Below are 14,592 nucleotides of genomic sequence, written 5' to 3'. Positions count from 1 at the left end.
AAAAGAGTATGATTCACCTTAAGGTCACCCAGTGGGTTTCCAACACTTCATAATAGGAGCACTTGCATTATTCTGCATTAAAACAATCCATATACCTTGGTTCATGATAATTAAGATAGGAGTAATGTTCCAATAGCTTCCACGTAATCCCATTGTCATATGAATAGTGCAGTAAAACACCTTCCCCAGGCTGGTCGGGTGCTTTGCAGGTGCTCAGGACAGATTTGCTTCCAAGACGCAAAGTGAACTGGAGGAATCTAGTTAACAAGGGTATGAATCATTGTAAATTACAAATTTATACAGCACTCACTTCCTAAAGCTATTGTTTTTTAAATCTTAAAAATCTAGACAAGTTTAGGTAAACAATATTTATGGGGTCTTTGTGTAGCTGAAATTGTTTATTCAGTCCAGCAATGCAATGTGGCATATATTGTTTTAAAATGCCAATCATTATTGCATTCAATTATTTATTAGGAACTGGAGGGGTGGAGGGGATATCGAATGGATCTAATCAGCTGCCACAAGCTGTCAAAATAAATAGAACCTCATAAATAATTAATTAGTACTTGGCTCCAATACTCACTTTTGATATTAATGCTGCATGTTTGCAAAGTCAGACACACAATACTTCCTACAAAATATATTAAATACTTAGCAATGCAGATAAAGCTAAGGACTTTTTAAAAAAAAGACATTTATTTCATTTAACAAAAACTACACAAAATTCATATTAAGAGACTAATAATATGTCACATGTGCTTCTTTACCAAACAGAGGTTGTAAGTGTGTAATACATGATGTAGTGGAGTTACTCAAATGCTAGTCTGTTCAGGATTAGTTCTATTTCTGTGTTGTTTCCATTCATCTTTATTTACCTGGACTGTGAGCTATCCAAAAAAGAAGTGATTAGGTGACGCCTTCCATCTTTGTTAAAAACCAAGGCTTTGCCACTTGCTAGAACTCCACAGCCAAAGCTGACTTCAGCACCACGGATAGAGTAAAAATTGTGATAGGAAGACAGCCTAGAATTGCCAAAACTCTCAGAGATAAACATAGGGAAGGTCTGAGAAGCCATTTCACACGCAGGTCCTGAAAAGCCAGGATCACATCTGTAGTAAAACCAAAATAAAAACATCTTATATCCAGGAAATTAAATTTATTCAATAAATAAATTTAAATATTTACAGATTGAGCAGAATACAAAACATGCACATTATTTCCCAAATAAACCAAGGGAGATCAGGCTGGTTTGCACTGCTCTGGCTTCACATTCACTACTCAGAGGAAAAGGAAGGGGTTTCCCCCCTGCTTTCTCCCAAGCAGTAAGCCAAGCCCTTTGCCATTTCCAAAAAAGAAATAACCACAGTAGCTTGCAGTTGGAGACAAAGGCTATTGCCACACTACAGGAATAAATCAGTTTGACTCGACTTTAACAGCCATGACTCAATGCAAAGGAATTCTGGGATCTGTAGTTTTGTGAGATATTTAGCATTCTCTGTCTGAGAGCTCTGGAGCCCCACCAAACTACAAATCCTATAATTCCATAGCAATGGTTCATGGCAGTTAAAATGGTTTCAAACAGCTTTATTTCTTAGAGAAACCTACACCCATCCAATGTAAGGGTTTTTAAAAAATTAATTTTAAATACTTAAATGACATAGCATCTGTAAAGTCACTCAGTTAACAAATGAATCTCTTAACAGAAGCCCAGGAGTTCTCTGTTGTCTACCAATGGATTCAGTCTAAGCTATGTAAAGAGTGCCTCAGTTGTCATTTTGAAAAGATCCCATCTACATTATCAAGAGGTAGATCAATCCTAGAAAGCAGACTGCCCTAAAGAGAACAGAATAATGGACAGAATAAGAGACAAAGCATAAATACACTGATCAATGATTTATTATCAGACTTACTTGCAACCATTTCTAGTGCATTGTCCTCGTCCTGAACAAAATTTGAGGCAAGATGGCCCAATGTAAACTGGAAAGAAATCAAAATGATTATATTGAAATTCTGAGTTGAAGATAAATAAGCAAAGGAGACGCAGGCACACAGAGTTCATAATGTCAACATTTATTCCCAACAGTATTATAGTGGAAGCGAGTAAAGGATGGCTTAAAGGTAAATACAATAGGCCTATGATATCCACTGGGATTTGGTACCAGGATCTCCTGTGAATATTCAAATCCATGTATGCTCAAGTTCCATTATATATAATGGTGTAGTAAAATGGTATTTCTTATATAAAACAGAAAAATCAAGGCTTGTATTTGGATTTTTAAAAAAATTCCAAGATGTGTTGAATTTGTGGATGCAGAACCTGTAGCAACGGAGGGCACCCACAGATACATAGGATGAGTTTGTCAGCTATCACCCTGACTGCAATAAAATTTAGTTGATTTTTAAACACAAGTGTTTAATAATACACAAAACATTGAGATCCTGTTATGTAAAATTTTCTTACATAGTGACTTATCCTTATACATGATCATGAATACCCTCTGAATTATAATATACTGTGTAAGCTGTATGTATTTAATGTCAATATCTTTCATTTTTGCCATATCATTATAATCTGAAATCACAGGCACTGATATTATTTTTTAAATACTGAAGTCAATATTTAATCCTTCATCAATGCCCCCCTTGCTGAAAAGAAATAATATTTCACAACACACAACAGGAATTTGTCCAGTAATAGTGCTTCATAACAGGGGTTGCTTAACTCATCCCACAATGCCTCATTTTAATAATGTTTAATTTTGATTGACTTCAGCATATTGATTGTACTTTATGATGTTTTGTTTTTTAAGTGAGGCTTAGGGAATTATATTTAATTAATGTCATTGTGATATTTTATGGTTGTTACCTGCCTTGATCCCTTGGGGAGAGGCAGGCTATAAATAAATTATTGTTGTTGTTGTTGTTGTTGTTATTATTATTATTATACTTCATAATATCTCTATACACTTTTTCCTCCCAGGGTTGCTTTCCTCCCAGAACCCAGAAGGTAGAGAGCACAATGCTATGCATGTCTATTAAGAAATAGGCTCCACTGGGTTATATGGGAATTATTTTCCAGATAAGTGCGATTAGGATTGCAGCTATAATTCATTCAAGAACTTTGTGTTAAAGAAAATACAGTTCAGTAATGCAGCTTTTGGACCACAGTCTGTTAAAAACAATAATAAAGGCTACTTTCCCAGTGAGATGGCATGATGCAAGCATTTCTTTACAATGGCCCATACAATTTATTTTAGTGAACCTCAGTATCAAAATCTGGATTTACATAAGAATGAAGTAAAAGCAACTGATATTTCACAGTAGTCCATTTTATATTTTGTTGTGGAGCTTACTTTGCATGAACTACAATTCTTTTATTCCATGAATATGTTTTACGGAAATTTAAAGAAATAGAGTATGTTATTCTTTCTCCCTCTCTCCCCTAAACTGTAATTTTTAGCTTCCTCCTTGTTGTTGTCATCATTGCATGGGCAGCCCTGTGGTATCCTGCTTGAGGAGCTAGCCTGTTACTGCTCCTGGCATTCTCAGATGCTTATCCGCTGCCATGCCATGGAGCCACCATTGGCATCACCACCTCATCTGCCATCAGTACCACCATTCTCTGTGAAGGCCTCCCACCATGACCAATAAGGGTAGAAATGGAGTGTCTAGCCTTATGCATGTGGTCAGACACCCCCTTCCAACATCACAGGTTATGTTGGGGGCCTTCACAGAAAATAGTGGCAGTGGCAGCAGGTAAGGAGGCTCACCGCTGTCTGGTCCACTGACTGTCAAGGCAGAGTTTCGGAGAAATTCTGCTGAAAACAAACAGCCAGTCTTGTTAGATCAGGAAGACAGCCAGTGTGGTGTAGGATTTGAGTGTTGGACAATGACTCTGGAGAACAGTGTTTGATTCCCAGCTGTGTAAGCCCACTAGATGACCATGGTCAACTCACACCCTCTCAGCTTCAGGGGAAGGCAATGGCAAACCTCCTCTGAACAGATCATGCCAAGAAAATCCCATGATAGGATTGCCTTAGGGTCATCATAAATCAGAAATGTCTTAAAGGTACAGAACAACAACTACAAAAGAGCTGGTTGGACCAGGGTTGGTCCAGATTCACCGGACCAACATCTGGTCTGCCCGATCCTGGCCCAAGGCTGTTGGCTTATGTCATCTAAACAGGATGATGCCAGGCTTGGGGGGTAAATGGACCTTTTGGCCAGTGCATGTAGCCCCCATCATCATCTTTGATGATGGCCTTCTTGGTTTTGAAAGAGATCTTTTAGGGTATAGTCTACATTGCTTTTATGCATTATAATATACTAACTAGGATTTTGGGATGGGATGCAGGCTGCAAGATTATGAAGACCTTTTCTCTACCTTTCTGTTCTAAGAAATTAATTCTGACCACTTAACTGAGATTAAAATGAAACTGAACAGTTTCCTAAACTTTCCTAAACGAAACTAAAAATTGGTTTTCCATTGTTCATTTAAGATAGCATTTAAATTGCAACCTTTGATTTGTTCCTTCTAAACAAGCCAGAAACATAAGCCAAGAATCAATGATTTTGGCTTGTTAAGAAAGGCACAAGCCATATAACCCAGTTTGGAAATAATGACAAAGAAGCCATGGACAAGGTCCACTGGATTACTTAGCAACTTGTGCTGTCAGTAGGAGCCAAACAGGAGCAATCAAACAGCATGCACCAGCATGATCCCTCATTTGAGGTAAATCAACATTAATTTTAGCAATCCTGGCTGACAATATTTAAATGAAGCCTGAGGGAAGAATACACAGTTCATATGTGAGAGGAAAGGAACAGTGAGTCAGTGTATGGGACCAATTCCTAAGTGCTGGTCTCCTTTACATCTGGGCCTAGCTTTAACAGGCATTCTGCATCCCACAAGTATAAGCCATGTGCTTAATTTAAAATTAAAAAGGAACCATACAACATAGAAATTACTTCCATAAGCAGGCCATTACAACAGAAATGATTTTAGAAGATATTTTCTATCTCTTTCATTTGATTATATACATATTTTGTCTAGTTTATTTAATTCCTTTTTGCTATTCAGTGGTTTATTTTAACTGGAAACTGTTATTCAGCCTCAGTTAAGCAACAAAGCATGTTAGAAAAAAAAAGAATAGTTAAGAAACTCAAATTTCAAGCAGGATTATAATATTGGGAAATACAAGGGCATGCACAGAGAAGAGACAAGTGACAGACAACGATGATAGTAATTAATATTACTAACTGTTATCAATTGCCCACATGTTTCCAAGGATTGGTCCCATTTGTTTCCATCGAATCCTGGTATCTCTAGTTAAGGCTGCATTTGGAAGGGGAATAGTTATTCGATTCCACCTGAAACAAACATATGAGCCCTCATGCTTTTAAAGTTACAAGGTGATTTAAAATTACAAAAAAGCTGAGCTTAAACCAATGGTAGACACTTCATTTATGCAGAGTGACTAAACATATAACAACATCTGAGGATCATAATGGTTTAAACTATATACAAATATGGTTCTATATTGTCATAAGAGCCTCTATGTGCCTTTGCACATATTCATCTCTTGTTAGTCTTGCTTCTCTCCTCCTTCCCCCATTATCCTTGTCTGACCCTTCCTTTTAAATTTAACTTGAAAGGTCTCTCAGGATCACTGCTGGGGAAAAACCTGACTTCTCTAAATACATTGTTGCTACACAAATAGGATCTTTAGAAATATGAAATTTGGGGAGGAAGATATAGAATTAGATCCACAGTTCCACTCATGGGACTCTGTAGCTGGCGACAGGCTCCAGTTTTGGAGAGGAGGGGTCTACAAAAGCATGAGAAGCAGCACTTTCCCTTCTTTGTCTAATGGGTGTCAGACCTTACTTCTTCTGCAAATGGAAGGAATCTGGTTCAGGAAGGCAAGCATGGATCCAGCTCATATGGTTCAAGCGCAGCAGAAGAATATTGGTGGCAAATCCATATTTTAGAAATGTACCAAGAAAGGGCCAAAATATCTTAAAGGCACCAGATCCCATCTGATCATGGAAGTCAAAGCAGCCCTGGTTAGCATTTGGATGAAAGACCACCAATGAATACTAAGTGCTTTAGCCTACAGTTCAGTGGAAGGAGCTGGCAAAACTACCTGCAAGTATTTTTTTGCCTCAGAAAATCTTATGAAATTCATGGGATCACCATACAATGACAGGTGACTTGAAGGCACACACACCACCCACACACCAAAAGATCCTGGGATTTCAGAAAAAGAAGGCATTCTTCATACAATGAAAACAACCAGATATAAATAACATTTCTCAGCATAGTATAACATGTTCAGTCACCTTTCTCTGTTTGTCAGAGATAAGAGGTTATTTCGGGGCAGTGTTTCCACTACTTTTCAGAGTCAAAAACGATGTACTTTTGCATCATAACTGTGTCAGACACATTTTGGAAAGAAAATGTCCTTACCCGCTGTAGTTTTCAGAGGCATAGATTGTGCTGTGAGGAAGATGGGACCCAGCACATATCTCTGGCAGACATTCTGAGTGAAGTAATGACCAGGTACGACCGTGGTTGGTGGAAAACTCCAAACTGACACTGGCAACACACACAAAAAATAGCAATATAAAATGGAGCTACTCCAATCCACCACCACCAGCACCACCACTAAATGTACTAAATTGGCATTTGTAGCAGGAACAGGTAAAAGCTTTACATAGCATATTAAATAATTGATCCGCTCCATCCTGTGCAACGTGGAGGTATCAAATGCCTGTTAGTGCCAAACACTCAAGATGAAGGAAACATGAAGCACTGTATGCTAAAAGACAACGCGGCAATCCATGTCAGAAAGTATTTAGCTGATGGCTTGTGAGGGCAGTGTCTGCAGGCCTTACTTACCCAGCAGGCTGTTATTTTTACACTGGATTCAAAGAGGATTGATGCAGTATTGATGTGTCAAACAAGGGCCAGACTAAAGGGAAACTGAGAGGAAGAGCCTATGTGCTTCTTCTGTTAATAGGTTTCTCAAACCATTTTGTGGAGGGGTCAGTAGGCCAAGCTGGAGCTTGAGTTAAGTTATTTATATTTAATAAATACAGAACTAGCTGGCATAAAAGGCCAAGTTGTAATATTCCACAGAAGTAGAGAAATACAGGAGGCATACTGTCTTCTTGATCAAAACACTGAATTCAGCCTCTCCAAGAGTTTCAAAGGCATAGCCTGCTAGGAACAGAAAGAAACAACTGTGGACATTAATCCTAGAACACATTAGTCAGACTTGGAGAAGGGATGGTTTCCCATTGTTTTCCAAGATTCACTTTAATGTGTTAAGGTAGGTGTGGTGTATATAGGTCATATGCATGTTATATTTTCTGTAAGAGCCAATTCACACATTAGCACAGATAAGATAATTGTTTCCCTGCATGCTCTGTCTTCATGAAGCCCCTTTCTTCTCAGCTCACTGCAATAATTTCTCAATTAACCGTTGTTTCCCCATTATGATTTAAACTCAATTGTTAGCCAGATATACAGTAGACTAAATGAATCAATGAAAAAGTCAGCTCTAACAAACCAAAGTGCAAGGGACCAGCACTATATTTGTGCCCATTGGCTACAATTCTTTCTTTCTTTCCTGGAACTCACCAGGAGTTGGTAGCAGATGGCTCAGGAACCAGCACTCTTCTACAACCCACCAATTTGACTAGCACTGCTCAAGCTGAAATACTACAAGACAACTACTGTTTACTGATAATCGCAGCCAGATTCTTCCTGAGTTCCTCACACTCTCACTAAATGGCTAAGATAGGTGCTCATGCCTTGTCAAGCAAACATGCATATGTGGGAACCTAGCAGTCAGGTAAAACTGCACAGATTGAGCATATCCTCTGCCCTATGGAATGCAGAATTTCAGAAATGAATTTCTTGACACCCTTTGAACCTAGAATAATTTGGTAGATTTTATGTGTGCATATATGCCTTCTTTCAACATGAATGTACTTCTTCCTGACCTCTGTAATGATTCATTGTCAATCAATATTAAATATTAAAAATGAAATACTTTCAGTATATATACATGAGCTGAAGTATAAGCCTTCTTTCATCCTGTAAGAGTTCAACTAATTTAGGAAATATTAGCATAAATTTAACTTTTTGAAAAACATAAATTCTAATAACTCCATCTTAAATGCTGTAAATGAAGAGTTAAAAATCAGTTTGAGTCAAAATCATGACTTATTCAATTCAGAATAATCACTTGGAATAAGCCTTTACTCAAAGAATATCTATCTGCGTAGTTCTTCAATATACGATATGTACTTTAAATTTAAGATGTCTCATCTTTATGAGACATGTTAACTCTTCAACATTCACATTTATGACATGATAGTGCTACTATAAAAATGTTTTTGTGTGCCAGGAGATGTGTACTGCCAAAATATTTTTGAAATGTAAATGAGGTTTATCGAAAATTAGTAGTTCTTCTAAAAAATTAATTAAACAAAACAAACTACCTGTGCCTAAGGCATTATGTGAGTTGAAAGAAGTGTAGTAGAAACCCCCATAATTGAACAGAAAATCATGCTTACACATGTACCACAAAAAGAGCTTCTCTTTAAAAGGACTGTTGTAATTTTAGGTCTCTAGTGAGCACAGTATTATAAAAACACACACCATTAATCTCATCATCTTGTGGTTTTTTACACAGTAAAACAAAGCACACAGATGACCCCCGCCCAAAAAAAAGGGGAAAAAGAAAAACTGGAATGAGCTGCAAGTCCATTTTTTGCTCTGAAAAATTTGGTTTCTTAAAAAAATATTAAACAGCGAAGGGAGCCCTTGTGTCCTATTTGAAAGCAAACTCCCAGCCCTTGGAGACTTATAGAAGAGGCAATTTTCCTCCTTGTTATTTTTTTGCTAGAATATGATCAAGGGAGTAGGTGATTGTCAGCAGCAGTAAAACTGAGCCTAGAAAGTAAAAAGATGGGATGTATGTTTGCACGGGGCATAGAGGATGTCTGCAGAAGCTAATCTAAATTTTAAAAACTTAGCTAGTTAGCTTTTGTGGCCCTTAGCAATAATATTAGAGAAGTCTGTACACAGAACTAGAATACTGACCCATATCCAGTGGACATTTCTCTGCTGAAGTCACTGCAACTTACTCACAAAGTTTAACCAATCAATCAATCAATCAATCAAATCAAATCAAATAAAAAACAAAAACACCCCCCATCACTAGATAACTCATTTTGCATGAAAAGGGGCTCTGCAAAGGTGCACTGACAACAACAGCTCCACCAGAGGCCAATTCAGTAGCTACGTTTCAACTACTTTCCGAACACTATTATGCTGAACACATTGTTAGACTGTATTTTTATACAGTGGTACCTCGGGATACGAAATACCCAGGTTACGAAATTTTCGGGATACGAAAAAATCCCATAGGGAATTATTGTTCCGGGTTACGAATGTTTTTTCGGGTTACGAAAAAACTTTTGGCGCTTTTCGGCGCAAATCGCGGCTTTTCCCCATTAGCGCCTATGGCATTTCGGCTTACGAAGGCTTTTCGGGTTACGAAAGCGGCCGCGGAACGAATTAATTTCGTAACCCGAGGCACCACTGTATTGTATTTTTATTGACTTAATCCTGCTTCAATCTGCAGGGAGAGCCGGGAAATATAAATAAAATTATTATTATTATTATTATTCTCACAAGATGTGTGTTTATTTTACATTGCCTATTTGCCTACAGAAAGCAAAGGTACAGTTGGCATACAAGCTGGGATACTAAGAAATTGAACAACTATTTCTGATTTTAGCTTGTACTACCTGTTGCCTGGTTGATGGGTTCCACAACCGAGGTTAATAGAAAACTGGATCATGTGCGTTACAGTGGAAGGGAGCACTGGCAAGACATGGAAGTAGTCAACCGCCCAGATGTTTTTGTTACGGCCTTGATGGTTCTTCTGCTTGAGACAGAACTTGGTCGCTGGAGTCTGAAGTTCTGGACTGATGACAACCGAAACCAAAGATGGAACCTTCAAAAGAATTTAATCACATTTCTCTATTGAATTTACAAGAATTTTGTTAACTGCCTTATTATAAAAGATATGGTGTATTCTGTAAGAAAACCAAAAAAGTGTGTGGGTTTGAGGAGGAGGAGGAGCAAGAAAATAGCAGAGTGTTTGCGGTTTCAAAAGCTTGTCTGGTTCACAGTACTCTAGGTTGAAAGGTGGGGGTTTGGCATTAACATTACATGTAGTTTAACCACTGAAATCAATGTGGGGAGAAATTAGGTAAACTATGCCCTGGAATGCCACTTTTGTGGACTATGACTGGTGTGACCTCCAGAAATCATAGACATACATCAGCTGTTCACTTTTAGTCCACTGAACCAAAACTTGAACTTGGGCTGGGAGGGGTGAGGACCAAATCACAAATGTTAGAATAGCAAGAGATTACTGGCACATCCCAAGAGGGCCTGTCCTTCACCCTCCTGGTGGAGCTTCTCTCTAGCAACACAAGGATGCTACGACTTCATCTCAGCTGTTCCCAGTTAGTGTCTCTGGGAGTTAGGATAACTTTGTAAGGATGAAAAACAAATAAATAAACAAATGGTGTGAAAATGACATTTCTTCCAAAAGGAATAACAATTCTCCTAAGTTGCAAAATGATTCTACACCTATCATCATCATCATAACCATCATTCTTAATATTAAGCTCCAAAAAGTCAACTGCTGTCCTATATTTGTGATCTGCTCCTTACCCACCCCATTCTCCAAGTTCAGGTTTTGGTTCAGTGGACAGATTATTTGAGACAACTCACAATTAGCACAAGAGGTCAAAAGTGGCATTACTGGTCTGAAAATAGCAGACAATTTTTGGTTATTTAATTTTTTTACATGAGAATAAAAAATTCCAAAGTTTCCTCCAAGAGATTGCAGTTGTGAGAATTTCTGCACATTTTGATAATTTTTTATCTTTGGAATTTTGGCTAAAATTGCACGAAAGGAGGCATGAAAAATATTTTTGTGCACATGGAATACCTTTTTGCCATTGCTGCAGATAAAAACCAACAACCATGATGTTCTTTTCACTCTCATGCAGGAATGAAAATTTAATGTTTGACAATAATCTCTACAAAGGGTGCATCTACACTGTACAAATAATGTAGTTCGATACCACTTTAAGTGCTGTACCACCTTTTTATAAAGCATGATAAAATTTACACAGTCTTTATGTCTGCAGAAATCAACTGGAAATGCTCTCACATAGCTAGGATCAAATAAAATGAATACATATGCATATTGTTTGTTAATTACAGTGTTAGCTCTAAAATTATGAGGTGGCTACTATCTTCAGGATTTTTCCTGAACACTTACTCTATAAGAAGCGTAGGTCATTGTATCCAGTGTTAGATGATCTTTTCTTCCTTCAATCTTTGCATACAATATAACATCATTTTCATGGGCTTGACCAGCATCACAGACCCCACCTGTTGTAATGTGCAAATTTGGTAGATGTTCATTCGTCCCTCAAAAAACAGTCATTTACATTTCTAACAATTATGACAATGATGGTCATGTGTTTTTATGCTGTCAGTAACCACCACAAAGGTTTATGCTAATGAAATAATTATACCTGTTTTTAAAATTATAATGACAGGAGCAGCAATAGAATACACAATACTTTTTATTTTTGTTTAAATTAATAAATATATACATAGTGATAACTCTCTTATTTGATTCCTGGATACTAAAAAGAATGCCTTCCTGTTATAATTTCAAGGCTTTCTTCATAACCATAAAGATGAAAAAGCCATGCATTATAAAACAGTCAAAAAGTAATGAATCATAATACTGATACAGAAATTACATAAGCATCCCTTACAGGAAGGATTGTGTAAAATCTTTCCAATTAGTTCCACAAATATTCAATCTCAGAATCAAGACTCCACAGAAGAATATATTTGCTAGTCATAGAAGGAGGTTTTTAAAAACAAAAACAAACAAACAAACAATGTTTGGACTGATTAATGACATTTTGGTAGCATATTGCACATATCCTTCAGTATACACCTCCTATTCCATCAGTACTGACACTGATATCTGTGTGTGTGTGTGTGTGTGTGTGTGTAGTCTCTCTTTCTTGGAATTCACACCCTTGCTTATGTGTGAGCAGCAAACGGAGGGGGAACATAATGGGGCTGCCATTCAAGCCTATGGGGCTTGAATATCGGCGAATTTCCATTTTTGTGGGGTGGTGGTGGTGGTGGTCCAGAACGGATACCCCACAAAAACGGAGGGCCAATTATACAGTACTTCCCATTCAGAAGAACAAACCTGGCTTTTGTGGATTATTCATCTTTCAAATACATGTCTTATTCAGACTTTAACTTTTCAGTAGATTGAAACAGAGGAATCTGCTAAAGGCTGACACATAAGAACTTAGTGGTCAGACTTGATTTGCACATTTAACATAATCACAATGAAATAAATCCATTTGCTATTCCCAACCAGAGTATTATACACATTTACATAAATGCCACTGAGTAACTGATTTACTGGTTCTACTCTAGCTGAGAGTTACAATTATATTTAGTCCAGTATGGCAGCAGTCCTGCTGAGGTTGTTCCACTTCTGATTACAGACATAAGATCACATGCTTGAATGTTCTCTCATACCTCCCCCCTAAAAAAAAAGGGGGGGTCATCTTAATGTGAAATACGATATTCTAGCCTTCTAGATGCAGACATAAAACTTTTGAATTTTATGCTGCTTGCAATCTGAAATTGTATATCGCCAACAAGGCCATACCATAAGAAGATCCGGGATGTAGCTCAGCTATTACAATTTTGAGTCAAATTAAAATAAAACCTCATTCCCTTTCCCCAACTTCTCATTTATTTCCCATGCAGCTAATTTTCACCTAATCAATGTTTTCAATGTGATCACACAAGTTCACAACTGCTCTTGCTGAGCCAACAGCTTTGCCCTATGGGTTCAGAAGGTTGACAAAAGTACATTTCCTGTTTTTCATGCAGGTGTGGTTGTCCTGGAAATACAGCTATCTCCATTTCCTGCACTTTTCTGGTACAATATATACATACAGAAGAGATGTGACAAATGAGTGTGGTGATCCGAGATCCTCCTCTTTAATAAGAAAGGGTGTTTTTTCCTTGTTGACACAAAAGGCTGCTTCTCTGGAAAGCAAATTCAGTCTCTGTTTCCTCTTCTGTCTTTCCATTTCACATTAATGAAAATAAGGTGTTGAAAGAATAAGCTTCACATACAGTCTACCTGGTCTATGGACTCTGCAAAACATATTCTTGGAAAACGTGTTGCAAAGAGAAATACATGATTTTGCCAGAGTCGTTTAGAGCTGCTCCTTGTTTGTGTAAATGTTGGCTTCCATTGCCGGAAACATTTATGAAATTCCATTGATTACAGCTCACTTATTTAAGGAAGCAGATGGTTCAGTTTTGTATCTTTTTTTGTATCTTCCTTTGCTATCCCATGTTCCATCTCCACAAAGTAGCTCTCAAGATAAAATTCATGCATCTATGGAAAGCCCATGCAAGGCTTCCAAAAGCGCTTCATCATAGTATGTAATTACTTTTGTGACTGTGTAGGCTGCTGTTAAAGAAAATAATCCTTGTGGTAACCTGGCTCCACAATTATAATTACAGAAAATATTAACATTAAAAAAGAGGAAGACACCCAGTGTTGGAAAAATCATGTAAAGGAAAATATATTTCCCTATTTGTAAGTACACAGAAATATATTCTGTGGCACAAGACCAAGCGTTGGCAATGAAGTTTATTGCAAAATTTGCAAAGGACTGGAGGCCAAAGGTTCAGGGTGGAAATGCTTAAGTATGATCACTAAGAAAGTCAAATATTCATAACAAAATATTCCTTTGTGCACCTGGATATTTCCTTCTTTCCTTTTCCAGTACCAGCTAAAAGAGAAAACATTTAAGAACAACTGTATTTACTTACTAAATTTATATTCTGCCCTTTCTAAAAGTAGCCCAAAGTCTTTTACATTGTTTTCCCACAACCTCATTTTACTTTCTTTAAACTAGGCTGAGAGGTGATGACTGACCCAAGATGAACCAGAATGTTTCCTAGTTGAGATGAAATTTTAACCTCTGTCTCTCCAATCTGTATCATGTGCCATAACTACCACATTGGGGAGAGGATAGCTTGGAGTTGGGGGCTGCACTGCCACTGATTTGTCACTACAACAGTTTGGCATCAATTGCAACATTTCTTTACAGTGCAGGAGATGCTAAGGTATCCTCCTACACCAAGGATTTGTGAGACAACAAGGCATAGCATATGAAGTTACTTGATTTGGTGGTGTGGGTGGTGCTGGTGGCTGTTGTCAACTCAGGGGTGCTAAGGGGCTGCAAAAAGGGGGTACCCACGTGTTGTCCATCCCTGCACTAAGCCATATATTGGTGCCTCAGATCTCAGGCTTTTAAAAGCTGAGGGAGCCCTGGTGGTCCAGTGGTTAAATGTCGGTACATTTAAGAGAGAGGCAATTGAAATCCACACACACCTGGACAATTTCAACAGGAAAGAAGAAATAT

At 37.7% G+C, this 14,592-nt stretch overlaps 1 protein-coding gene across 1 annotated transcript in view; it reads right to left on the bottom strand.

The window, feature by feature from the left end:
- RELN (reelin) overlaps nt 1-14,592 on the bottom strand; it is a 250,778-nt gene that overhangs the window by 118,872 nt on the left and 117,314 nt on the right. The window contains 7 exon segments of the mRNA XM_042467668.1: nt 96-257; nt 876-1,109; nt 1,911-1,977; nt 5,261-5,370; nt 6,470-6,598; nt 9,826-10,034; nt 11,379-11,491. Coding sequence (XP_042323602.1) covers nt 96-257; nt 876-1,109; nt 1,911-1,977; nt 5,261-5,370; nt 6,470-6,598; nt 9,826-10,034; nt 11,379-11,491 — 1,024 coding nt within the window.

This window comes from Sceloporus undulatus, chromosome 5, assembly GCF_019175285.1.
Source record: "Sceloporus undulatus isolate JIND9_A2432 ecotype Alabama chromosome 5, SceUnd_v1.1, whole genome shotgun sequence".
Taxonomy (NCBI): domain Eukaryota; kingdom Metazoa; phylum Chordata; class Lepidosauria; order Squamata; family Phrynosomatidae; genus Sceloporus; species Sceloporus undulatus.
The sequence above is the reverse complement of the archived record's forward strand: the minus strand, read 5'-3'. Positions and strand labels throughout refer to the sequence as shown.